This window comes from Aegilops tauschii, chromosome 4 (assembly GCF_002575655.3).
Source record: "Aegilops tauschii subsp. strangulata cultivar AL8/78 chromosome 4, Aet v6.0, whole genome shotgun sequence".
NCBI classification, from domain to species: Eukaryota; Viridiplantae; Streptophyta; class Magnoliopsida; order Poales; family Poaceae; genus Aegilops; species Aegilops tauschii.
In genome coordinates this window covers 518,123,756-518,151,732 of record NC_053038.3, presented here as the reverse complement: position 1 = coordinate 518,151,732, position 27,977 = coordinate 518,123,756, and the positions used below count along the sequence as shown (strand labels likewise).

General features: G+C 45.2%; 2 protein-coding genes across 2 annotated transcripts; one reads left to right on the top strand and one right to left on the bottom strand.

The window, feature by feature from the left end:
* Positions 1-2,239: 2,239 nt before the first annotated feature.
* On the top strand, positions 2,240-9,758 carry LOC109750144 (protein NRT1/ PTR FAMILY 6.3-like). Its single transcript, XM_020309094.4, has 2 exons — positions 2,240-3,277; positions 8,787-9,758. Exons 1-2 carry the CDS (start codon positions 2,325-2,327, stop codon positions 9,646-9,648), a joined length of 1,815 nt encoding a protein of 604 aa, XP_020164683.1. The 5' UTR covers positions 2,240-2,324; the 3' UTR covers positions 9,649-9,758.
* A 310-nt stretch (positions 9,759-10,068) lies between these two features.
* LOC109750143 (oxysterol-binding protein-related protein 1B) lies at positions 10,069-16,518 on the bottom strand. Its single transcript, XM_020309093.4, has 10 exons — positions 16,032-16,518; positions 13,976-14,329; positions 13,110-13,182; positions 12,243-12,679; positions 11,790-11,945; positions 11,448-11,615; positions 11,171-11,311; positions 10,859-11,074; positions 10,658-10,771; positions 10,069-10,533 (listed from the first exon to the last, which is right to left on the bottom strand). The coding sequence occupies exons 1-10, from the start codon at positions 16,377-16,379 to the stop codon at positions 10,345-10,347; spliced, it is 2,196 nt and encodes a 731-aa protein (XP_020164682.1). The 5' UTR covers positions 16,380-16,518; the 3' UTR covers positions 10,069-10,344.
* Between the last annotated feature and the right edge of the window lie 11,459 nt (positions 16,519-27,977).

The window sequence follows — 27,977 nt, the reverse complement described above, 5'->3', positions numbered from 1 at the left end:
GGAGTGGAGGACAAGACAGACATGTCAGAAGATTGTAATAAGTTTGATGAAATTCCTCCCTTCACAGTGAAGATTGACCCAAGCATCCTGTTAAATGACGAAGATTCTCCATGGTTACGGCGCAATCATAAGCAAGGGACATACGCGAAGAAAAAGTTTTATACCCCAAGATCCCACTCTGGGATGTGACCGGCTTCACCATCATCACTTTCTCTCTAATGAGTTTCCGGACTTATAGCTGGAAAGTCCCACTTCGGACAAACCGGAGGGAATCTTTTTAAGTGTTAGGGTATATATGTGTTTTGGGTGTTCCTAGGTGGACTCCGGAGTGTCGGAATCCAACCAAAACGCTAGGGCATTTTGGCATTTGAAACATGATTTTTGAACTATTAAGTTGTGAATTTTCAACTATTCCTGCCCTTTTAGTATTTTAAATATACAGAGGAGCTAATCAACGCAATTATGTCCAAACAAAATATGAATGTGTAGGTTATGTTAAGACAAACAATTTGACATCTTATTTGCTCCATTTGGCTTAACAGAACTGAAGATATGAATTTTTAAAGTTTAAAATAATGTCTTCAATTACTGTATTTAATTAATAAGTGCAAAATTAATTATGCAACTTCCTGTCAAAATGATACTAGTTGTTTGAAATCTTCAAGATGAATCCACAGAAATTTGAATCAACTCATTTGGTTTAGTTTTCAAATTGTTATGCATTTTACAGAATTAATTTCAATCTGTAAAATTGAATCTGTCGAATAATTTCTTCAAAATGAAAATTAATTGAAAGACACCTTTGGTCCTGGTTGCAACCACCAGCCAGGACTAAAGGTTTCAGCTTCCGCGCAGATTTTTGGCCGCCAAAAAGGTTGGCCTTTAGTCCCGGTTCTTAGTTGGAGCCGGGACTAAAGGACCTTTAGTCCCGATTCGTGGCTGGAGCCGGGACTAAAGGTCGCAGGTATATAGTGTCCCAGTGCCAGCCACCGCCCGAGAGAAGGAAACAGAACAGCGCCACCACCCCGACTCATCTTCTTCCTCGGTCGCCGCCGCCTCTCCGTCGACTCCGGCCACGGCGAGCCCTCCCCGAGCCACATGAAGATGCCGAGGAGCTCCGCCTGCTTCATCCTCTTCGACTGGTGCCGCCAGCTGAAGCCGAACGGGCCTGCTCCGAGGGGATCGAAGACTTCGTCCACCTTCGGCCGCCAGCAAGCTCCATCCGCTCCGCCGCCCCTTGCTGCTACTAATCCCCCCGCCGGCTAATTGCTTGTATCCGCGTTGGTATTTTCCCGAAGAGGAGAGGATGATGCAGCACAGCAACGGTAAGTATTTCCCTCAGTTATGAAACCAAGGTTATCAATCCAGTAGGAGAACCAAGCAACACTATGTAAATGGATCCTGCACACAAACAACAAATACTTGCATAATATGGTGCGTATATATTTTTTGATAACTCAAACTTCACAAACTTTGACCAAGTTGCAGAGAAAACTATTTATATCTATAATATCAAATATATAGAATATGAAACTACATCTTATGATGAATCCAATGACATATTTGGCATTCTAGACGTAAATGTTTTCTCCACAAACTTAATCAAAGTTTGTAAGTTCGACTCTTCAAAAGATCTATATGAAGTACATTATTAAAGAAGGAAAGGAAATACTTTACAACCCAACCAGTTCAACCAACTACAAGTTAAGCAAAGCAAACAAAGATCGATGTGACCATCCGTCCATACATCCATCCAAATCCAAAGCTTTCAGAATTCAGAAATAGAAGACAAACACAAGTCCGGGCCAGGTGTACGGACGGCATAGCAAGTACGTATATCCAATCAAATATACTTGGTTTCGACAAGAGTAGCAATGTAGGCTATTTTTTTTCTCCTTTATTGTATGTATGTGTATTGGAGTGACCGCCCCATTTAACTTTGATGTTCAATCTTGGACTGCTACAAAGATGTTATAACACCACTGTCGTATGTACGTGTAGTGCTGGAACCAATGACAAGCTGGTGCTACCTTGTCTTGGGATGAAAAGAACAAACTATCGCACTGGCTTTGTTGGTCCTGTTCAATTCCCAACACTTACATAAATTGACAGTTAGCTGGAGCCGGAGGAGTTGGTGCCATACGAACAATTGTATAGTGTACTTTGTGACTGATCAGCCGGTCGAGTTGCCCGCCAGGTCGATCACCGTAGTATAACTCTTCGGCTTGAGTGGCTGGATATAAATGAAGTGAGTGAGTGAGGCAGCTAGCTCGCTAGCCCGCGTACACGTACGTACCACCAATCCACTGCTCCAGAGATCCACCATGGCACCGCTCCCGGAGACCACGGCAGAGGCCGCAGCGGAGGACGGTGGCGGCGACAGCAAGGCCCTGGGCGACGCGTGGGACTACCGCGGCCGGCCGGCCCTGCGCGGCAGCTCCGGCGGGTGGTCCAGCGCGGCCATGATCCTGGGCGTGGAGCTCAACGAGCGGCTCACCACGCTGGGCATCGCGGTGAACCTCGTCACCTACCTCACAGCCACCATGCACCTGGGCAACGCAGCCTCCGCCAACGCCGTCACCAACTTCCTCGGCACCTCCTTCCTGCTCTGCCTCCTGGGCGGCTTCGTCGCCGACACCTACCTCGGCCGCTACCTCACCATCGCCATCTCCACGGCCGTGCAGGCCGCCGGCATGACCATCCTCACCGTCTCCACGGCCGCGCCGGGGCTGCGCCCGGTGCCCTGCAAGGACCCGACGGGCGACGGCAGAGTCCCCGGCTGCGCGCCGCCTACCGGCACGCAGCTCGCCGTGCTCTACCTGGGGCTCTACCTGACGGCGCTGGGCACGGGCGGGCTCAAGTCGAGCGTGTCGGGGTTCGGGTCGGACCAGTTCGACGAGTCCCACGCCGGGGAGCGGCGCCGCATGGCGCGCTTCTTCGGCTGGTTCTTCTTCTTCATCAGCCTGGGGTCCCTCCTCGCCGTCACCGTGCTGGTGTACGTCCAGGACAACGTGGGCCGGCGCTGGGGCTACGGGGCCTGCGTGGTGGCCATCCTCGCCGGCCTCGGCGTGTTCCTGGCCGGCACGCCCAGGTACCGGTTCAAGAAGCTGGCGGGGAGCCCGCTGACGCAGATCGCGGCCGTGACCGCGGCGGCCTGGAGGAAGCGCGCGCTGCCGCTGCCGTCCGACCCGTCCATGCTCTACGACCTGGACGACGCGGCGGCCGCCGGCGAGGACGTCGGGGGCAAGCGGAAGCTGCCTCACTCCAAGCAGTGCAGGTAACTGCAATTAACAGCGTTCCTATCCACTTCCATGCATAGTTCCACTTCGGTGGCGGGCGGCGTTGCATGGAGGACCATATTAATTCAAAATATAATATAGCAATTTGATTGGCGCCGCCGGGATTATAGTTGTTATCGATAGCGTCGTTGGTTTCTAGTCTGGCATGTCATGGCATCGTGTGGATCTATGGATCACTGCTAGGTAGACACATCATGCATAACACCATAATTATCTTGTGCTGAACAAGAACAATGTATGCCTAGTGTGTAGTGTAGTAGTCCACGAGGCAATGCACAGTACGTGGTACATATATAACCTTGTCACACTCACACGTAGGTCCCGAAAGCAGTGTACCATGCACGTGGCTTAATTGACGTGTGCTGGCACGTAGGTGAGCACGTAGGTCCGGCATGTGTACATATAGTGATCTGTCAATCTGTGTCACGCACGTAGGACGGGTCGATCCTGTGAGCTGTGACACCACCATATATTTCTAGCATCACATATTCACGTGCATGTGCACACAGACACAGGCATGCAAAATGCATCACTACCTGTATGTTTGTTTGTGCATGTGATTAACAAGTACTGGTAGCTAGGCTGTTAAGAGGGACCATGCATGCACTGATGCACATGGCCTGATTGCCCGTCGTTGATCTACTAGATAGTCAGTACGTAGCTAAGAGTAAATAATTAAGCACTGAAATCTGATTATTGGCAGCTAACGTTGTGAGGCAGATATATAGATGCTGTTGGTTGAGTTGGTTCCATGTAGTACAGTATTGGGCAGACAGTGCAGTACACCACTAGAGTGAGTGGGCAGTCCCACTCCCACATGGCCAATGGCTGGTCTGTCCTGATCGTTGTTTCTTTTCGTGCATGCATGATAGCTGATCGAATGTTGTCAAGGAGTACTCCGTACAAAAGCACATGCATGTCATTACAAGCACGTACTATAGCTAGGCCCCCAAGAAATACTCTGGCGTGGCGCATGGGAACCAACAGCTTCACAAAAGAAAAAACCCAGGAGCTCTGCCTTTTGTTGGGTTGGGTTGGGCCCAAGCACATGCTTCTGCTATACCCCCCTTCGTTGCTACTCCTTTCGTTTGAAAAATCTTGTACCTCGAATGGATGTATCTAGCACCATTTAAGACACAAGCTTGGGGTAATTTTTCTCGACGGAGGAAGTACTTGCTAGTAGTACCCAGCTGGAGGAGAATTTTTTGGAGACACGCCTGCCTGCCTGCCACACATGCATTGTGGTTTGGCACTAGTGCGGCCAGCATGTTCTCCAGCGAACTTTGAATCTTGGACGATCTTCTTTTGTTATACTTCCTTCGTCCGGAATTACTTGTCGAACAAATGAATAAAAGTGGATGTATCTAAAACTAAAATATGTCTAGATACATACATTTCTCCGACAAGTATTTTCGGACGAAGGGAGTATATAATAATACTAGCACTGCCTGCGTAGTACAGTGAGTATACTTACTAGTGGTGGTGTTGCTTTTCGCGGCGCCCCGATGCGTACGTTATCAGTTTATTAGTTCAGTTCACGGGCCTGCGTCCAGTGCTCACTCACACACTGCACACGCACAGCCACATGCATGTGAACGGTGAACCTGCTTCAAGCACGACGTGTTGTCTCGTACGTGCGCAAGCATGGGTTTGTACATTGCCACCATGCAATCCAGATTTCGAGCGCACTGACCAGCTTTCCTTTTTTTCAAGGAAATTTCGTACGATCTTTTTTCCTGCAGAAAAGAATTTATATGGCCCTTTAAAAAAAAACAAGCCTCCTTCCGATTTCCATTGAAGAAACCACGCGCCACAAAGTTCTTATACAAAGCAAAATGAAGGAACAGAAACAGAAAAAGAAAGTTCTTATACAGGCCAGGCTCCAGGATCATCATGGTTTTTTTTTATCAAAAAGACATACTCTATTGCAGTATTTCTAGTCTTCCAAATAGCCCAGCAAATAGTTACTCCTACCATCAGCACCAAATGCCTTTGATTTCTAGGAAAAGAGTGCAGACAAGCCCTCATCGTATCGACCACCACTTCACGAGGCCTAGAAGCTAGAGCTTGACAAGGTTGCGGCCAAAGTACAAATGATCCACACTCTCCTTATACGTACAAAAGTGACACTCCTCATTCCCAGTCCAGCCTCTCCTGATTAGGTTGTCTTTGGTCGAGATGCTATTCTTAGGCACCAACCAAGGAAAGACCTTAATTTTATGAGGGTTCTTCAACTTACAAATACCTCTATATCCCGCCAAAATTGAGGACTAGAGAAAAATATAATGATCTCCCACCACAAATTATTTTTACTATTCAGATTCCATCTCGACCTATCATTCCTGTCATTTAGAACCACATGGTCCACCAGACTATTCAATTCCTTTCATTGATCTGCAGTCTCTGCATACCGAGTTCTTCTAAATCCAAAACGATCTCAATCATCATGACTTGCTTGCTTCACACTCACCATCTTCTTAAAAGTGTTGTTATATAATCTAGGAAATAGTTGCTAAGGATTTTGTTCCCAAGCCACACATCTTCCCAAATCAAAGTTTTTGCCCATCACCAACCACCCTGCTAGATGCACTAAGGTAACTATCTCTGACTTTCATTAGTCCTTGCCAAATATGTGAACCGCTAGCTCCATCAGTCAACCTCTTGGCCAGCAGAGTTTGCCATAATCCATCAGAATTATCCAGTTTCCATAACCATTTCATCAATAGAAATTTATTCATCACCTATAGGTCTAGCACCCTCGAATTACCACAACTCTTAAGCAATCAAAGTTTTTGCCCCATCACCAACCACCCTCCTTGATGCACTAAGGAAACCATCCCTGACTTTCATTAGTCCTTGCCAAAAAATGTGAACCACTAGCTCCATCAGACAACCTCTTGGCCAGCAGATAATCCTTCAGAATTATCCAGTTTTCCATGACCATTTCATCAATAGAAATTTATTCATCACCTATAGGTCTAGCACCCCCAAACTACCAGAACACTTAAGCAAGCAAAATGCAGAGCAGTTAACCAGGTGATATTTTCTCTTGTCTTCATTTTCTGGCCAGGTCATCTTGGTTCTACTAGAATTCATATTCTTTAGCACTCCTTTAAGAGCTTCTAGGAAGGAAAGCATATACAAGGGAAGGCCACTAAGACATGAATTCACTAGGGTACCATTGCTTGCATGATCTGGAGATCAAGATAGCCAATGACACGCAAGGTATTTGGGTGGTTGGTAGCACGCGATAGATATTGGATGGCTAACAGGCTGGAGCAGTGTGGGCTGCAGCACCCGACGGATTGTCCATTTTGCGACCAACAACTAGAGAACCTTCAACACATTCTTCTTGGGAGTGTGTACTTGCAAAGGAGGTGTGGTCGGTTATCCCCGGGGATTGGGGAAAGCTTGAGTGAATCCCTGCAATGGACAACGACTTGGTGGATTGGTGGGCGAGAAAGGAAGTTGCAGGTGGCTCTAATGACATTCAGATGACCATATTGCTTGTTTCATGGAGCCTTTGGAAGCACTGGTACAATGTGGTGTTCAATGGCGTGACCCCTAGGGAGATGGATGTACTGCATGAGGTTCAAAGTGAAGGGGCTAACTGGAGGGCGGCATGACTTATCCATGCGGCGGGCCTCATAGATGGGTGGTGTTGTAGCGCGTGGTAAATTTTGTTTTCTGTTTCCGCCTTCTCCTGAGTTGGGAGGGCGTTGCAGCCGTTCATCAGCGTTCTTCCGGGTGTCCTGCCCTTCCTTCTATGCTACTGGTGTGTCCAGCTTTGGACATATCCTTAAAATAGGGTAACCCTGTCTCCAGTAGAAAGCCGATTACCCTTCCAGACAGACATTTTCTTGTCAATCCTCTCTTTTAGAGGAACTCGTCGAGTATTACTTAATATTTTAGCATCCAAATACACCCAAGTTATTTCAAGGGTAAAAACCCAGCTCACAAGTGAAATCTCCATGTATTCCTAGAATCTACTATTGGGCTCACCCAAGGAAAAAAAATCTACTCTTATGAAAATTGATCTTTAGTCCAGATAGCTGCTAAAAACAAGGTAGCTCATCGTCTGGTAGGAAGATAGTGTCAGCAACATGTTGGAGCAGTGCCATGACACCATCTACCAAATTAGGAGCCAACCCAGAAATCAGAAATCATGCCATGACTCAAGCTCTTTTAGTAAGGACAACCAACCCATCGGCTATTTAGAAAATAACGGGGAGAGTGGATCCCCTATCTGATCCCTTTAAAAGTGGGAAAGTATGGACCAATATGGTCATTAACTTTCAAAGCAACTCTTCCACCTGCAACAGACCTCATCATCCAATCCACCTAGACATCTCCAAAACCCTCTGAAAGGGGGAAAGTATGGAATCCAAACTTTATAGGATTTGGGAGGATTTTCTTCCTCAAAAATGTTTCCTGCACATATGTATTTGGTCTAATTGATTTGAAACCATAGAAACTGCTACTATAGTCTATTACCTAATTGCCCGTGTGTTGCAGTGAGGGCATACATATTCTAGTGATTCAACACCAATCACGCCCGACATAAAGCTTACACCCAACATATTCTAGATTTTGGTAAGATTTGATTTGATTTCAGTATGCACAGGGAAGGAAAGGAAAGTTCTGATTTAGTTGAGGTTTTAGTAAGATCTGATTGATTCGGGTATGGGCACGGCAAGGCAAGGAAACTTTGATTTAGTTGAAGTTTGGTTTGTTCATTTGGGTATGGGTAGGGGAAGACAAGGCAATTTTTTATTTAGTTGAGATCTTAGTAAGATTCGATTTGATTTGATGGAGTTAGTGCAGGACTTGGGTGAGGGGCAGTTTTTTGTTTGAAGCTAGGGAAGGGGGAGTTGGACGTACAAACGTACAATCCCCGACTCCTCTTTCTTAAACACCTTCCCATAGTATTAATTAACTAAAAGGTTGTTCGTTATGGCATACACCACGCATGGTGGATAACTATTGAAAAGAACACCACCCAACCTATTATCAAAGCTAAACTTCATAATCTCATGCTCCATAAAGTTGGCCGAGATTGATCTTTAATAGTAGAGATATTATATGCAATTTCAAAGGAAATTATAGTCGATAGTAATCTCATGGAAATTTTTGTTTTGTTGCTATGCCAACTGTATTATGCATCTAATGCTATACATAAGTTCTTGCATTTTTTCATGTGGCGCAACCAAACAACTTCTATGTGTTCTTGTAGAATTTAATGTTATGCCATTCTAATCGTGTGTTTTATCCTATTTCCACATTTTTAGAATCCCTCAAACAACTCCTTTGGGCTCCTCCTTGATATGTGAAATGTTTCTAATACACAAAATAGGAGTAAAATGAAACAGATGGAGTATTTAGGACAATGGTTAATTAATTGGTTAGTTAATTCAGTTTCTAATCATATGGTGTGCTCTTGATGTTGCTTATATTAATTATCATGGATTAATGATCATCCACGTGCAGGTTCCTTGATCAGGCGGCAATCGTAGAGGTGGAGCTAGAGCCGTCGTCGGGGAAGAAGAAGAAAAAGAAATGGGCGGTGTGCACGGTGACAGAGGTGGAGGAGGTGAAGCAGGTGGTGCGGATGCTGCCCACCTGGGCCACCACCATCATCTTCTGGACCGTCTATGCGCAGATGACCACCTTCTCCGTCTCCCAGGCCCAGGCCTTGGACCGTCGTCTCGGCCCCTCCTTTGTCATCCCCGCCGGCTCCCTCACCGTCTTCTTCGTCGGCTCCATCCTCCTCACTGTCCCTATCTACGACCGCCTCATCGCGCCGCTCGCTCGCCGCCTCACCGGCAACCCTCAAGGCCTCTCCCCGCTCCAGCGCATCTTCGTCGGCCTCTTCCTCTCCATCCTCGCCATGGTCGTCGCCGGGCTAACCGAGCGCCACCGCCTCTCCGCCTCTACCGCGGGCGTCCAGCTCTCCGTCTTCCTCATTGTGCCACAGTTCCTCCTCGTCGGCGCCGGCGAGGCGTTCACATACATCGGCCAGCTCGACTTCTTCCTACGTGAGTGCCCAAGGGACATGAAGACCATGAGCACCGGCCTCTTCCTCACCACGCTCTCGCTTGGCTTCTTCCTCAGCTCCGGTCTCGTCTCCGTCGTGCACGCGGTGACCACCTCCGGTGGACGGAGACCGTGGCTTGCCAACGACATTGACAAGGGGAGGCTCGACTACTTCTACTGGCTGCTCGCCGCCATCAGCACCGCCAACCTTGGGATCTTCGTCGCCGCCGCCAAGGGGTATGTGTACAAGGAGAAGCGCCTGGCGGACGCCGGCTTCATCGAACTCCACGTCGAAGAAGTGGTCATCCATGCTTGATAGATGACGAACCGGGTTTTAGTTTAGTTTTGTTGTATTTTAGAACCTCGGCGACGATGGTGATGAAAATTTGTAAGAGCAGAACAGAATAAAAATATCTTAGGTGTTTACCAACGGCTCTGCAGAATGCAGGAGTTACTTGCTTGTTGAGGTTAAGGCACCGCTAGTACGCCATGTCGTTTGTGATTAGTACAACACAAAAAATGTCAAGCACGCCCTGACATTGGAGATCAGTACTACACAAAAAAATGTCAAGTGTATCATGATCTTGGAGATAAGTGCAACATAAAAATGTCAAGTATGTCCTGATCTTTCCAGGCAGAATTGCTGGGATTTGGTTAACTGCACAAACATTCTTGATCAGTAGATTTATACTTAAGCACTTGATAGCAAGGCACTCATTGGTTGTGTGAAAACATATACAGCTAAAGAAGAATATTATTATTGACAATCTAGGTTTAACAACCACAAGCTATAGCACCTACTACATCTTGCAAGCCTGTGGACACAGGCACAGTTTATAGTGTCCATAGTCGTATGTCATAGTATTTGTTTACATACAGGGGAGATGAGTGAGCTCATCTCTGCCCAATGAGGATTGGGAAAGCCAGCTAGTAGTTGTAGTATATATTTTCAGTAATACTTTTCACGCTAACACCTATTTGGTGGAAATGTAATAGCTGCTACATAATTGAGTTATATACCCAAGCTAGCGGGAACCGGAGAAGTTTTCTTGTCGGGCAATTCACCGAATATATCGCGGCAGCCATCCCATTTCCTCTGCTCTCTCGCCTCCCAGTAACCGCCGGTGTAGTGGAACGCTCCGTCCTCGGTGTCCCTGTCGAACCATCTCGGTTTCCATCCATTATCCTGCATTTTCCGTGCCTGTACATGAAGAGATCCAGTACTTCAGTTAAGAGATTTTGTGTGAAAGTGGGGCCTTTAACAGAACTGTGAACGCTAGTATTATTATCCATGGACATGTAGGAGAACATGAAGGAAGATGTACCATCCGTTGCCTTGTCTCCAACCGTAGCTTCTCAGAATTGGCTTTATCGTACTCCCCGTTCTCAAGATGTCGTTGATCCGGTCTGAGCCTTGAATCTGTTGGAGGAAGTTTCTCCTAAACAATAGGCAAAAACGGAGCTTCAGTATCAGAGCTAGCTGAGAGAAGTACCGAGATAGCGAGCTGAATCTGCCAATGGTGTACCTTGAGATTTGGTGTCAGTTCGTTTAGGGTTATAGCAAATGATGACAAATTGTATCGTGTGGGATTAGTTGGAGGCTCATGTTTCTCCCACAGCAGAGTGGATTCAGCACTGGAATTTACTCCGTCATTAGTAACATTGCAGTACAAGCTCTCGTCCCACTTTCCCCTTAGGGTAGCAACCTTGGTACCGCCAATATCCTCGACAACTCCTTGAACCTTGCATAGGACTATATCTTAGTAAGATCTATGGAGATGACAGGGAAGGTGAAAAACACATAGGTTGTGGGAACTGTCATTTATGTTCTGTTTTACCTGTCGAGGGTTACGTTCAAGAAACGACTGCTGTTTAAAGGTAAGCTTGCATGAATGTTGTCTGTTCCCACTTATTTTCATCGTCCCATGATGATGACAATAAAGTCTACCGATGATAAGGTTATTAATGGTTGTTGTAACCTGGTACAGAGAGTAACAAGTTAGGAATGAGACCTGCTGGACAAGCATCGTTTATTGGATTTGGGCATGGGTGAGGCGGTCTGCCTGTCATGCAATCAACGATCAAGATCTAGTGGTCTCCAGGAAGGTCTTTTACCTTGCTCCATTTGAAAATTTCTCCATCGTCGAATTCTAATGTTAAAACGCCAACAGGATCAAGCTGAATTGTTTGTCCCCAGAATTTGCTCTTTACATTGCTCTCTCCCCAAAATTTCCATCCTCTTCCTTCACAATGACAGGCCATGACCATTGGATGATGACTAACCTGGTATCAAGAAGGGAATAACATAATGACTTCAGGTATAGTTTGTAACAGTACCAGCAGATGCAGTACAAAGTGAAATTACAACTGTTCGTAGACAACAAATAGAAATATATCATGCCAATTCTCACAGAATGAAACTTGCCAAACTTCGTTCGATCATTACCAATAACTAACCTTTTCGGAGAAGAAACGGATTCCATTTTCAGGAAAATCAGCTTCATAAGTTTCCCCTAGCAAAGGATTAAAAGGTTTGCAGGGCCGGCCATCAGAGGAAGCATACCCAGAGACAGCGAATGCAGCAACACATAGAGTTCTCATCACACTGTTGCCCTGGATTCAGATTGATGGTCAGAAGACTGAAAAATTATAGCCAGCTATTTTCCAGACTAACAGTGAATTATTAATTGATCAGAGTTGGTAAAAACGTAACAGATGCCATGTTGCATCTAATGAACAAATAAAATTCAGATCAGCCAGATAAGATACATTTAGAATGAGTCATGGTGGAAATAAGCATCTCGTTGTTCACTAAATTTTAAAAGCCACCACTAATTTTAAGTATCAACGACAAGACAGAAACAAAAAACAAATCACAAGAAAGATGCATGAAGGATGACACTTTCATACCTTTAGGCCATAGTCATATGCACGGTCCAACAAATGAGAATATTCCAAGTCTTCGAAGCATTTTTGAAGAGATGAAATTGGTTCATTAAAGTAAACAGGCAGGCAGACCCGTGTCAGATCTTTTCCAACATTGTCCTTGATCATTGACCAAAGACTAACGCCCTTCTCCTTTTCAACTGGTTCGGGCAACTTTGTGCGGCGTTTTGGTGGCAGCAATAAACATTCATTCTCTCCCTTGCCAGATCTTGATTCTACAAAATTATGATCGTATTGCTGGACGTCGTTGCTCGAATTTGAATGCTTCATCCTCAAGTCAGGACTCGCAGCAGAATCACTGAAACTTTGTCTTGTATCACAGAAATTATAGTCATCTTCATCTGACGATTCATCTAACTCCTGAATCCCAGCATCATCGGATGATTCCGTGTTGCTGCTCTCTGATAGAAAAAGGTCAAGAAAAAAAACTAAGAACAACAGAAAGCTAAATTTCATTTTTCTCTTTTATTTGGCTCCACATATGAAAGCTCAATAGATAAACATGGCATTCTGCAGTTTCAAAATTTGATGTGATATGATAGCAGTTTAACAACAAACAACAAAAGGATTATCAAATAAATTGATGTTATTCACAAATAAACATGTTCAAACATCCATCTTGAGACAACTGTACAGCACGAGAGCAACTGGAAATTGTGCATTAAAAGCGTAAAATGAGAGGATGAGGAAAATAGGTACAAACACCGATGAAACTAGAAATACCAAATTGATATTTTTCCTCAAAGCTCATTGCATGAATCATGGATGCGGAACATGATTCTAGTATGAGAAACATAGAAAACATAAAGAGTTTAAAAAAAAGTCAAGTACCACAACATTTTCCATGTCCAGAGCAGGAACATTCAGGTCTGATAGAGTGTGTAGTATCTTGTTCATTAAGTACCTGAAAAACACAGCATATCAGCATGAAGAGCAGGTTATTGCATTTCTCTATATTGCTTACTTCAGTTTCCAACTGGGAATAAGCAGGGGAGGACCCAAAATTTTGGCCATGCCCCGGTCTGACCATTGTTATTCTGCCTTGTGAGGTCAATCAAACTGATTTTCCTCTTATTAATTATTATCAAGCAGTATTTAGTGATAGTTTGGGCCTGAGCACCGGGAAGCTGCCCGGGGTGTAGTTCTGCCCCTGGGAGTAGGGCATAATTTATCACGGCAATCAAATGAGGATCCAAAATAAAATCAATATGGTTATGTCACCAAAAAATCTCAATAGAAATGAGGATCTTTCTACTGTATAAAAACAAATTACTGTAATACTTATACTTTGCTGTAAGGGTCAAATGGAATCAGAGATAAGTGTCTGCAGTATCCTTAATTCTTCTAGATGGGGTGAACTTTTTTGGATTAAGGTTGGCATGTTCAACTTCTGTACATGTAATTCAAATTAAAACAGAGTTGGAATGGCTACTGATTATTTCATAATCCATGATAAATGCAAAACCCATTATTTCGAATTAATCAAAAAATTATAATTTCTTTGAATAACTGAAAACGACTTGAATATAGTGTACTGAGGGTACAGGGACCACACAGTTTATTTAAAAAAAGTTTAACAGTGCACCAAATGCTTTCTTGCAATCCACATTAAATTAATGAGATGGTCAATCATCAAAGTAGTGGGAGCAGATTGAGTTCACTGATACACCTAGCAGCAAGTCTTGAGAAAAAGTTACCTCAAGCTGTTGTGGAAGACTGCCAAGAAAGCTCAAATACTCTTCACAACGTTGTTTCATCTGTGTATAATACTGCGAGAATTCTGAATGGACAATCTGCTCACAGTCTTTAATAACCTCTTCACCAAGACCTTCAGCATGCATACGATTTCTAAGCCTGTCTGTAGAAAAGGATGCATCATTCTGGTCATACAGTAAAACTCCATTGGGAGAAGATTCACTTCTCGCAGAAACAAGGGCTTCAATCCAAGCCACACGATCCTTAACTGAGTTGGTTCTCAGCTGAAGCGTCTTGGTTGGAGTAATTATATAGAACCGCTTATCGTCTGATTTACTTTCACGGAACGACGATATCTGGCAAAATTTTAGATGATAATGTTAGCAACCAAAACCTACAGATCTAACAAGATTACATATTCTCTCTATACACTATGTCATTCGATGAGACTTGCCCAAATTAATAAGAAAGATGCCCTCAGATTTTTTGTACTATTAGATAAAGAGTACATTCTTACAAACTCATGCACTTTTAGAACAACCAGCAGAAAACTAATAGTCCAAATATTCCTTTCAGAAAACCAGGCATACTTTATGGGGATGTTCTAATAAAACTCAATCGATTCATGTAAAAGAAGTGAGAACCTGACTGGCGGAACACAATCATCGGTGTAATTGTCATACCGGACCCACTAGCCAGCAGCCAAAGAATTGAATTGTTTTGTGCAATGTGTAGTTTTCTGCCAAAACATGCGCAATTTTAAGCATGTGCCAACTGTTTGTGTGGTTCTGTCAAATGCGAATCAGAAAGTGTGGTTTGTTCACAGCTACACAAAACCATGTGTAGTACTTAGAATTACTCCTAGTAGGTAAACAAAAGAAGAGAGACTGTACTACACTGTAGAGCCTTTGCTTTACCTCATCATTTCAACTGAAATTGTTGAAGGTATGAATGTGGCTACCTGGCAGCACTAACTAACAAACAGGATGGTTCACAGTTTCACACAAACACGAGGGCCCTAAAAGTCCCCTTCCCCACCATATGCCTCAGATTCCAACAGCTCAAGAACATCCAATGCCAAGGCCCCATCAGTACCCAGTTTAAACCCGAGAGAGCGAATCCAGCTGGAAGCCAGTTGGTTCCTTCACATGCCCAGCACAGAGCATGGTGTCATTCTTCATATGTGGAGACTCACCGGAGAGATACTTCTTCGCCGGAGGGGGCTGTAGAATGTCATGTACAAAGGGCAAAAAGGAAAAGATGGCAAGCAGCATTGCTAATCTTGTTTAGCCCCATTGGTGTGAGTGTGATCTCCACGGAGATGGTGCTCACTGTCACTGGCAACCCCACCTACCTGGGGTCTGGGTGGTTGCATCCACAACAGCATTTGCCTTGCAGGAAAGCTCACGTGTGCTTTGCTAATTCAAAAGGGGCAGTTGCTTTCAGGAAAGGCACGCATAACTAAGCAGTAAGCACTCGCCGTCGCCGTTCCGCCATCTCTGTCGATCGATTAACCCGGGCAATTAATTCAACAAAATGTATACTGGTAGTGGTAATCTAGTTTACTAGGTAGGTTGGTAAATGTCGCGGCTCTAGCTTCTTGTGAAGATCTGGGAGGTGGGTGTCGATGATTCTGATGTGGGTGGGGTGGAAGCTAAGCTAGGTGGTAGAGTCAGTGGATGCGGACACGAACGAGGCCGAACTCAGAGTGATGTGACCGGTTGGTCTCTCTAGCTTTACAGCTCCCATTTGTTTGTTTGTTTGTTACTGTGTGTTTTTATCTATGCGCATAGCTCCACCTGCTCTGAATCCGCCTAGGAAGATTATTATCATCAGAGCAGAGCATTCACAGTTGAAGATCATCACCATGGCCGGCAGGCATTGACGAGCAAGCAGTGGAACAATGGCGAAACCTCCCTGAATCTGTCTTACAAAAACAGACCAGCTGGAAAAAGAAGGGCAGGAATCTAGTAGCAGGGCAAACTAAAATTCGATTCTTTCGGGTGGGGAAAAGAGAAGCAGAGGATCAATCAGATGGGATGAGACGGGCGGACGGACCTTGAGGTGCACGAGCCCAATGGGGCGGTCCTCGGGGGCGGCGGCGGCGTACCCGGCGGGGCCGATCAGCCTGGGGGCGGCGCCGTCCTCCGGCGCGGGCGGCGGAGTCGGGGAGCCGGCGGCGCGGGGGCGGATCTTGGAGTAGGCGAGGAGGCCGCCGCGGAGGATGGCGAACCAGCGCGGGCGCCAGCCCTTGCCGATGTTGGTCCACTTGTGCAGCAGCCCGGCGACGGCGGCCGGCGCCGGCGCGGGCGGCGGGGAGGGGGAGGACGGGGAGCGGTCGGCGCACCACCCGCCGGGGCAGTCCACGGGGAGGCAGCAGAGCGGGTGCAGGTCCCGCGCCCGCATCGTCGTCGCGCGCAAGCACAATCACAGCGGCATTTGTTTTCTGATGATTCCTCGGCTGGAGGGAGGGAGGTAGGTAGCTGACGATGACGATGGTGTGGGGCGGAGGAGGCGAGGGCCGGGCCGATTTTATAGGAAGCCGGCGGCGGAAGTCGTCGTCGTCGTCGACTTGCTTAACTTGTAGTAGCAGCTGAGTGGGGGTCCGGTCCGCTTAGATCTCAGTGATCGTTTTTTTTTTTCTTCAAAAAAACTTCCGATTTATTCGTCTTGAATCGTGGCAGTACAACGAATACCAAAAATAATAAAAACTACATTCAAATCTGTAGACCACCTAGCGATGACCACAAGCACTGAGGCGAGCCGAAGACGCACCGCCGTCATCACCACTTCCTTGCCGGAGCCGGGCAAAACTTGTTGTAGTAGACAGTCGGGAAGTCGTCGTGCTAAGGCCACATAGGACCAACGCACTAGAACAACAATCGTCGCCGTTGAAGAGTAGCGTAAATCGTCGTGCTAAGGCCATATAGGACCAACGCACTAGAGTCGTAGACGAACTACGACCAGATCCAAGCAAATCCAGCAAGGACAGATCCGCCGGAAACACATCCCCACACGCCCACTGACGATGCTATACGCACCACCCGGACGGGTGCTAGGCAGGGAGAACCTTATTCATCTTCAGGGATACGCCGCCGTGTCGTCTTCCTGAGCAAGACACAAACCCTAACAAAACTTGAAGAAACACCTAAAGACGGAACCCTCCCACCGGCAAGAGCTGGGATCACCACGCCGCCATGACCCTAAGACAACCAGAGACGAGGCGGACCGCAGAGAAAACCCTAGGCTTTTTTAGGGGAGAGGCGGTTGTTGGCCGCACGTATATTTGGGGAGAGGAAACCCTATTTTTTCAATCAATGATCGTTTTAGGCCCGGTTAGATCTCAACGATCGTTTTTTCTAGAGGCCCTCTTATTTATTTATTTATTGCGAAAATTCTAGAGGCCCTTTTAGATCTCAATGATCGTTTAATTACACGTGTAAACTGTGAAAAAATATAACGTTAACGCATCGCGCTAGTAAATTACACAAAACCATCGCAACTTACGGAAAAGCTACGGTTTCATTTCGTGGGCAAAGGCTTCACAAAACAACGATGTTGCTTTGGCAGCGATTTTGATGGTGCGACGTGCCTAGCAGGACTTACTCCTGACTCCTAAGGTGGACATGGGTCGAGTAGCCATTTCCCCTCCCATTCCATGATTGTGTTGACAAAGTGTTGGCATTTGACACTAGTAAAAAAGGTCAAATGTCAAGCACATTAGTGCCGGTTTGCTTTTGAGCCGGCACTAATGTGTGCATTAGTGCCGGTTCCAACGGCTAGCCAGCCGCTTTCATTAGTACCGGTTCGTGGCCGACCTTTAGCACCGGTTCGTGCCACGGATCGGTACTAAAGTGAGTGGTGGTAGGATGTTGTCAGTCCGGGGCCCCTCCAGCACCTTTAGTACCGGTTCATGGCACGAACCGGTGTTAAAAGTCGTCCTACATAAACCCTTCGTCCACCCGAGCTCGCTCTGTTCTTCCCCTTTCCCCTCTCCTCTCTGTTCTTCCCCTCTTCCTCTGATATATGTTATTATTGCTCGCTAGTTAATTATGCCATCGATACGAGTGAATATAATTTCTAAGAGTTATCATTTATATGGTTAGTTATGATCTTTGCTAAAAATTTGGGATCTCTTTTCCCTTTGTCCCACTGTAAAAAGTCCCATGCCCATGGCCTTGGTCATTTTCCAGCTGTGGTGCCGAACACTCTCGTGAGGGAGGCTAGCTTGCACCTGTGCCAAGGAGAAAGAAGATGCCAATGAGTTTTGAAGCGGTACTCGACGGTGCTTGTATACCAAACGGTGGATCGAGAAGCCTATCATTGTGTATGTAAGTTTAATAGAAAACTCGAAGGCGTCTCGATACACCAATGAGTTTTGAAGCGGTACTCGTCCATCTATGAAAAGGCGCCGACGGGATAACTCGGGGAGAAGGTGTCATACAAAAGATGCCGTACTACAGTGTCGTTCCCTCACGAAGAAGTCGCCACAAGCTACTGATAGTAGCGACGAGAAGTGACCCCCTCCCACTTGAGCCCTCGTTGGCGGCCATGGATCTACCGAGGAATGTCTGTGTATCATGTCGGGAGTGCAGGAGTTAGTAGCAACCACATGAGCATATATGTGAATAGGAAAAAGAGGAGGGAGGCGATGTTAGTGCGGGAGGGGGGCCTCTAGAGCCGAGGAGCATGCGAGAAGGAAGGCAATGTTGTTGTAGGGCGTGTGCGGAGCGGAGCACGGCGGAATTTCACCATGGCCGAACTCTCTCTCTCTCTCTCACAGGAATGTTGTTTAGAAATGAAAACATATGTGTGTATGTATGTTTGATACTATAGTAGATTATGGTATACTATAACCACATTTGTTTTACCTTTTTTGTTGTCAAATTTATCATTTGATTAACCGGTTTTTCATGTAGTTGTGGTTACTTTCTCATCGCAAATCTTGAAATATGTTTAACATACACAACTGAACAACCACAATATTACCTTGCTAGCTAAAGTGACGAACACATTCGATCTTATGGAAGTTACGAACTTTTGGGCCCTCCTTGCGGCGCATCTTGATGAGCATATGCTAGACTCATTACATTGTATTTGGTCATCAAATTGAGGCTGAATAACCGGTGAGTTCCATGGATGCATGTCACCCAAGTTTGGGATTAACTAGTTGAAGGGTACCCATTAGTGGGCTTCTACAAGAGGCAGTTCCAATCCACACCATGCTGCTGCGTGGGGCTCCAGGAGGAATCGAGGGATGTTGTTTAAAAATACAAATATATCGGTATATATATGTTTGATATTGTGGTAGATTATGGTATACTATAACCACATTTGTTTTATTCTTTTTGTTACTTTTTGTTGTCAAATTTACCATTTGATTAACTAGATTTTCACATGGTCGTGGTTACTTCCTCGTTTAATATAACACAGGTCAATGGTCACAAGATGATCTTGCTTGCTAGAGTGACCAACCCATTCCAAAAGAATGTTCATTTGAAATTGTAGAAAATATTGGGACTTGGTCCTATAGATGGAAATCGCCAGCGGGATCAATGGTGCATCCGGCTTTTCACGTGTCTTAATTAAAGAAGAAAGAAGGGCACTAAGTTGTAGTGATCACTCCAGAATTAGTTCTTACGGGACCAGAAGGCGATTTTCAAGTCGAGCCAGTGGCAATTCTAAAAGGAATATAATAAAAAAGGAGATGATTAGTCCTTCCAAAAGCTTTGTGTCAAACCTCTTCGCCAGCAGACAAGAAGCTAACTTATGAAAATCATGGACTTTTGGGCCCTCCTTGCCCTGCAACTTGCTAAGAATGTGCTACACTCAATACATTGTATTTGGTCGACAAATTGAGGATGAAGACCCGGTGAGTCCCATGGATGCATGTCACCCAAGTTTGGGATGAACCAGTTGGAAGGTACCCCTTCGTGGGCTTCTACAGGGAGGCAGTTCCGGTCCACACCATGTTGCCGTGTGGGGTTTCAAGAGGAAGCGAGAGATGTTCTTTAAAAATACAATTATATCGATGTATGTATGTTTGGTATGTGGTACATAATGGTATAAACTATAACCACATTTGTTTTTATCTTTTTTTCTTTTTGTTGTCAAATTTACCCTTTGATTAACCAAGTTTTCACGTAATCCTGGTAACTTTCCCGTTTAACATAACATGACTCAACAATCACAAGATGATCTTGCTAGCTAGAGTGACCAACCCATTCCAAAACTATGGCCATGTGAAATTGTAGAAAAGAGTGGGACTTTGTCCTATAGATGGAAATTGCCAGTGGGATCAATGGTACATTCAGCTTTTCACGTGTCTCAATTGAAGTAGAAAGAAGGACACTAAGTTGTGGTGATCACTCTAGAATTACCTCTTATGAGACTAGAAGGAGAGTTTCAAGCTGAGCCAGTGGCAATTTTAGAAAGGGAGATGATAAAAGGGAGATGATTAGTCCTTTCAAATGCTTTATGTCAGATCTCTTCACCAGCATACAATAAGCTAACTTATGAAAATCATGGACTTTTGGGCCCTCCTTGTCGTGCAGCTTGCTGAGCAGATTCTAGACTCAATACAGTTTTATTTGGGCGACAAACTGAGGCTGAATACCCGATGAGTTCCATGGACGCATGTCACCCATTTCAGGATGCACTAGTTGAAGGGCACCCATTCGTGGGCTTCCGTGGGGGGCAGTTCCAGTACACACCATGCTATCGCGTGGGGCTCCAGGAGGGAACGAGGGATGGAGCAAACGAGTGAGGAAGCTTGCCAGCGGGGTTTTTCCTCTGTTTTCTTCTGGCAATTTTACTTGCTTTTTTGTTAGTGAGCATGAAGCACATATGTGCTTCACATGGGAGCACGGTTGTGCTTCACTCAAGAGCATAGTTGTTCTTTGTCCCCTCGTGGGAGCACAAGTTAGTTCATTTGGGGAGCATAGTTTGCACTACACCCTCTACGGAGCACAAGTTAGTATATGTGGGATCACATATTAGTGTCTCTTGGGAGACATGTTGGAGGCATGCACATTAGTAATAGTTGGGAGCACAGTTTAGTACTACGCCGGGTACATGTTAGTTCACATTAAAACATATGTTTGTGTAGTTGGGAGCATGCATTTAAACTTGACGCACAAGTTGGGAAACACAAAATCCTATATACCTAAGAGAGTCATCCACACTAACTTATTTATCTTAACACACAAGCATGCCATCTCATCATACAACTATGAAAATGGATAAGGCCCACCTCAAACTGCAATTATGCATGGAAAAAGACCCACCACAACATTCAACCATGCATGAAAAAAATATTTTCCTTTCAATTATTCTACTTATATTCAATCAATATTGTTAGAACTATACATAATCAAAGATAAAAAGTCACATGTATTTTCAATTTTCGCTCTCATGTTATGAACCCAAAACTTCATCAAACAGTTCCCGCAAATAACGCACGGGGTATCCTCTAGTTAGTACAAAGTGAGAACGCGAGTTAGTTCACGCTGGAAGCATACATTACTCTAGTTGGGAGCCCAGATCTGCATGAAAAACGTTCATCGAAATCTATCAACATGGTATTTAGGTTTGAAGATCTCGACACGAGGAACAGAACGGTGAAAATGGTTCTGTCATTTGGACGCATGATTCAAGAGATATTCATTTAAGAAACAAATTAAAAAAAAAATACAAACAAAACCACTCATCTCTCATCGTGTGGAAAGAAATCACACTAAAACTCTTATGTTATGACAAGTGACCCATATATGATGCGCCACTTGTCTTCGGTAGAGGAGACAATATAACTTGCAAAGGGTATCCTTTAATTAATGATTTCGTCCAAATTTAAGGCAAACAAGAGCAGGCCTTTTCTTCCTGGCTCGTCAAAAAAGATAGAGGGGGGAGCTATGACGGCGGCGTGCCTTCGGCTCGCTTCGGTGCTTGCAGTCGTTGCTAGGTGGTCTACGAATCTTGATGTATTTATTATTATTTCTGGTGTTCTTGTAGTACCACAATTAAAGATGAATAGATCGAAAGTTTTCTAAAAAACCAATTTATAGATGGAGTGGTAGAATTTGCCCTACGTGCTAATAAATATTCTCTACTATAAGCGACGTACTCTACATAGAAATATGGTGTCCTTTGTGCACTACATACAAAACAACACACGCATGGATTTCAGTTAAATGCACGTGGAGGAATCAGCACTAAAAATGAGGTGGCAGGAAATGACTCAGTCCCTAGAAGTTGGGTGCTACTGTTTCTTTTTTTTTTTTTGGTTTAGAACTTTCGTGACTTCATTTAATTAAATAAGCCATCTGTTACAAGCGAGGGGACAAGGAAAATCAGGAAGGTGTTTATGCCACACCTCACGCATTCTATCTACGAGCAAGCTCACTTGTTGCCTTGCCGAACAAACTCATCAACTGCCGGCAGTCATCGGTAACCACCGCTCTCGTCGCACGGAAATCTGAAGGGCTCAACACTGCTTGCACGATTTCTACCAAAGAGCATTCAATCACAAGAGAGAAAAATCCAAGATCATTCGCAGGCTGGAACCCCTTCAATAGAGCATATGCGTCCATAGCCAGGGTGTCCATCCCCGCAAAGAAAGAAGCCGGGGCGCCCATATCAGGTTCCACGTAGCAGTTTGACCCCTTCAATGAACGCTCCATTAGAGTCTTATAGGCGTCGCTCCTGTCACACACTGGAAGTTTACCTAGGTTCGGGCTCTCATTGTTGAGGGAATACACTACTCCCGCGTTTTTTGATTGATGTTGGAAAACACCTCATGTGAGGGGGATGAAGATTGCTACCGAGACGATGATTATAATCGAATTGGGTCTCGAACTACCCCTGGCCTCACCTTATAAAGGGGGACGAGGCCTAGACTTTGCAAATCTCCAAACCAACCAAGATCCTCAATCGGTTGATGGGTTCTTGGCCTTTCACGCCAAGATGATGAACCATCTAGAAGTCGGGCCTCCTATCCGTCGAAGGGCCCTCATCACTACTTTGCCTCCTGGGCCTTGTGGCCGGCCCATTGACATGCCTCCCGGTCGACGGGCCACCCTTGATATAGCAAATAGTCTGTATCCCCCGAGCTTTTCTGGAGTTTTGGCTGAGCTTCTCTTAAGGAAAAAATCTAGGCAGTCTCCTTCCAAATGAAATGGATGGATCAATCCGTCTTTTGGTTGTTCGACCTCGGGCAGTCCGGCTTCTCCAATCTGGGAAGCCCCGGGCAAGAACCTGCTTCTTGGTCCACACCAGGGTCCATAGTCTTGATGACATTATGCCTTGACCGTCGGGCTTAGGAGCATATCCACCGGATCGAGTCTCGACTGGCGGTTGCGAAAGCCTCACCGCCGATGGGGAGAAGAAGAAACGAGATGCAAACACCACCACAACCATGGGTATCTGATTAAAATGAATACTTGTTATCTAGCTTGAATAGGGTCAATATCAGAACTAAAGACAAGTATGCACACAGGCTTGATCAATGGATTAAGTCCATGATCATCTAGAGGTTCTCCTACATATATATTGATTATACCTGGCCAAACCTCGGGCCTGGCCGGGCCTAGCCAAGCCCGAGGCAAAAAAAACCAGGCCCGGGCCTGAGCCCGACCCAAACACGTAAAAGCTCGGCAGGCCTCGGGTCGGGCCCCTTCAGGAAATCGCAAAAACGACGGGCCCCCGGGCCCGGGCCCGCCCGGCCATCGGGCTCAAAATCTAGGCCCGAGCCCGGCCCGGGAGCAGCATCGGGCTGGGCCGGGCCGGGCTTCCCATGGCTAGGACTAATATTGATACAATGCTACAGATGTGTATCCCTGTTAGTAAAGGTAAAGTTGAATCAACAATTCAAACATATACCAAAGATTATAACTTAGATAAATGTAGACAACAGAACAAAATAGAGAGATATATCATGACCTTACAAAACATAATGGATCTTATGAACATGCACGAAATTCATGCCTACCTTCGATGCACAAGTTAAGGAGTAGAAGTTATTTGGGACGTGGCGATTTGGCTCCTAGGTCTACATGCTCCCGTCGGTGAACAGTAAAATTGAAAACAATTAAAAATTCTGATTTTTTGGCATGCATTATGTTCAAATGCGTGATGCCCATGCCAAATTTGATGGTGTTTGGACATTTGAGTAGCTCTCAGAAAAAAACCGGGCATGTGAGAAAATTTGAAAAATGCAATGTTCGGAGCTCATTTTATCTTTTTTGCCACGAGTTCCTCGATTGTCAGTTACCCACAAAATTTTGCATGCATCTGGCGCACTCCATCATCTTTCATGCAAAAAAAAGGAACTTTTTGATTATTCTTGCTATATTTTCTTTGATTTTATTGCTCACCGGAGCAGATGAGCCCAGGCTCATAAATGAATATATGGGTTTTTTTTAAAATAAATATGAACTTTATTAATTAGAAATAATTGTTACATTGTCAATAAGTAACTGTAAAATGTCCCTCGTAGGCTCCTCAAACCAGTCTGTAGTGACTGAAAATTTCGCTAGCCTAGAAATTTCATGAGTCACCTTATTTGCTTTCCTATTACAATGTTCAAATCTAACAACTGGAAGATCACAAGCTATGAAATAGCAATCATCGAACATTGCTGCTGCCGCTCCCGCCGAATGTCCTCCATTTTCATTACTTCAATCACCTTCATATTGTCAGAATTAATGACAAGACGATTGCAACCCGCCTTTTGTGCAAGGAATAGGCCGAATCTTAGAGCCAAACCTTTTGCTGTTAATACGTCAGCACACCAATCAATTCTCCAGTTTCCACCAACAATGAATCTTTCATTATCATCTATGAGAACAGCCCCAGTTTTGCCCCTAAGTAAATCATGGTCATAAGAGGCGTCGACATTAAGCGTAACAAAACCAATAAGAGGTCCTCTCCATCCTCCTGATTTACTAGTTGCCTTAGAGGAGTGTGCATTAACATAGTTAGCTGTTATAGTCCGGGCACTCATGGAAATTTTGTTTGCATCTTGAATCTTTCCTTCATGAACCAGTTTGCGTCTATCCCACCATAAGTACCGGGCTGTAAAGGTAGGCATACATTTAATATGAGAAGTAGATTCGAAGTTTCATCATTGATCTATAGACAAGTGTAACTCTTTTCAAGTTATATGTTGCCTCGGGTTACACACATGGACTACATGCTACTTATTTTGTTCACCATCGCTAAACAAATAATAGGTTAGACCAAGTATGCCGTTGAACAGTAGTGCACTCTATCTCAACTAAAATCATAATTGAATCATCCATGACAGGCATATCTTAACTGAAATTGCAACATTATTACAATGGAATGGAGCTCATTGCCGTGGTCGGCGCCAAAACCAAAGAACGAGGCGCGTGAGAATCGCGGGCAGCAAGGAAGATCCACACACCACCAAAACTACGACTGCCGAGTCTACGACCACGCGCCTGGATGCACGAGAATCAACGTTCCATGGCATGGCGACAAAGGCCTAACGGGAGAGCACGAGTCTCTCTCTCTCTCTCTCTCTCTCTCTCTCCTTTATTCTTTTCCATTTCAAATATTTTGATGCTGATTTGAATATGTTTGACTCCAACGAGAACCAAATCTTCTGAATCTTTTTATGTTGTTTCACTGGACCCTTCATAGAGCACATGAAATAATTCAGGAATTTTGAGCGTAGCACTCTATCTATAGAAGAATATAAACCAATTCAAATACAATATTGATTTTTTTTCAAAGACCAAAGTATTTCCTGTCTAATGCTCAATTTATTTCGTAGTGAGTCAAATAATTAATACGAGCTCTTGCAAAAATCCCCAGGGTTTAGAACGGCATTATGGGTTCATTGATGTTTTTGAGGGTTTTGCCCTTTAATAAATTGAAGTTCTGATTTATCCTCATTTTAAAAATTTCATCAAATTTAAACATGATGACATGAATGATCTCTAATGCATTTATCACATTACCATAATCTAGAGCTGTGACACTTGCTGTCGGCGGTGGTAGCCTCGCCCTGACCTGGTCATGAGGCGCAATTACTAATTGGTGGGCAATTGGGCATCCTTGGGAGGCCAAATTTCGTGTTTTGACCCTTTTGTGGTACAAAATCGGGATCTGACCCCACTTTGATTTTTTTTGACATCTGACCCTTTTGCTACCGCCAAAGGGCTCAGCGGTAGGGTCACGCAGGCTACCGCCAGGGCTTCTGGCGGTGGCATGGACGGCCCACTGCCGTTATCTAACGGCCAGCGCAACACCCTACCACCGCAGGTCTTGGCGGTAGGTTGACTTACCCTACCACCCTATGGCTTGGCGGTAGGGTCCTGTGGGTTCAGGTTTTTACATGTTTTATTGATTGTTTGTTTTGTCACAGGTTTCACATAGTTTCATAAATAGCAAAATATGATCTCACATATTAATAAAGGTTCCACATAGCAAATATCAAACAGTTTACACATAGATTCATAAGTAGGAAATAGCAAATAGCAAACTTGTCCACATAATTTGACAACCCCAACTAACGCAAGTAATTTCGCAAAAAGCTTTCGCAAAGCCAACAAACGGTGCAACAAGTTCTTAAGACAAGTTTATAGGGCGGGTAAACCTCCCCCCTCGTATGTTAGGCCTGGCCGTGGAGACAGATACGACAGCGGATCCACCGGTTCAGGCGGAGGTGGAACGCTAGTTGGCATCCGACCGTTCAAGCACTCCCACCTTGCCTTGCCCGCTGGAGTTTTCACCTCCGCCCTTCCCCAGCTGATGATATCGAATGCCGATGTACTTGGGGGCGTCATCCTAGCTCTCTCCTCTGCATTGCTCTCGAAGTAGATCCTCCGGCCCAAATTGCGCAGCTCCCAGTTGGAGTGCTGCTTGGCAGCTTCAATGGTCCCTTCCCGGCGTTCACGGGAGATAGTTGGATCTCCCTCCATCTCTGCAGTCACTCTCTTCCACTCCTTCACACTCTGCGAACAACACTTCACATCGTCGGAGATCCGCTCTGCCCTCTCGTGCCACCGCACTGCCCTCGTCGCCTCTAGGAACTCGTCTGAAAAAGCTCCCACCGGCTGCAGAAGCTCGGGGAAGGACTCGTACACGTACGGAAGTGGCAAGGCGGACGGGTCGTGTTGGAGATGAATGGGCGATGGTTGCGCCACTGTTGCAGACCTAAACATATGGATGAATAACAAAAGTTCATCATTAACTAACTAGAATACATATATCAAGATGGGTCAAATGCAATATCATATCATATTTACTCCAACCAAATCCACTACTTGCATCATATAAATTTTGTTTACTCCAATATTCATCATATCATAAATTTTGTTAACAAAAAAATTGAGAAGTTGATGGTTCAACATTTGTCAAAAAAAATCTAAACCTAAACCTAGGGTTCATCAACTAGGGAGGGTTCCTCATATGGTCAAAAACTAAACCTAGAGTTCATCAACTAGGTTCATCACATTGCAATCACCTAGGTTCATTATATTAACTAGGGTTCATCATATCAACTAGGGATCCTCATGATTCTGAACATGAACATGAACCTTTTTTAGGCGGATTGATTTGACTCAAACTAATTGAGGGATGGGAGGAGCTTACTTTCCTCTTTCCAAAGCCATCTCGATCCGCAAAATCCGTGAATAAACGAAGAAGATTGGAGGAGGGAAGTGGAGGAGATGAGAAAAGGGGCGAGAGGAAGAAGAAGGCGGCTAGGTGGGTGGGGATAAGGGGGTGGGGGTGGGTTGGGCGGGGCGGCTCGGTTTATAAATTCCCAAACCCTACCGCCAGGGAAGCCGGCGGTAGGGATAGACAACCTACCGCCATAGGGCGCGGCGGTAGGGTCGGAGCTTGTGTGTTAGGTTTCTGTGACCAAAACAGCCAGCGGCATAGCGGTAGGATTGCACAACCTACCGCCGGGGCATTCGGTGGTAGGGTCTACCGCCGACAGCCCTGGCGGTAGGTTGTGTAACCCTACCGCTGGCTGTT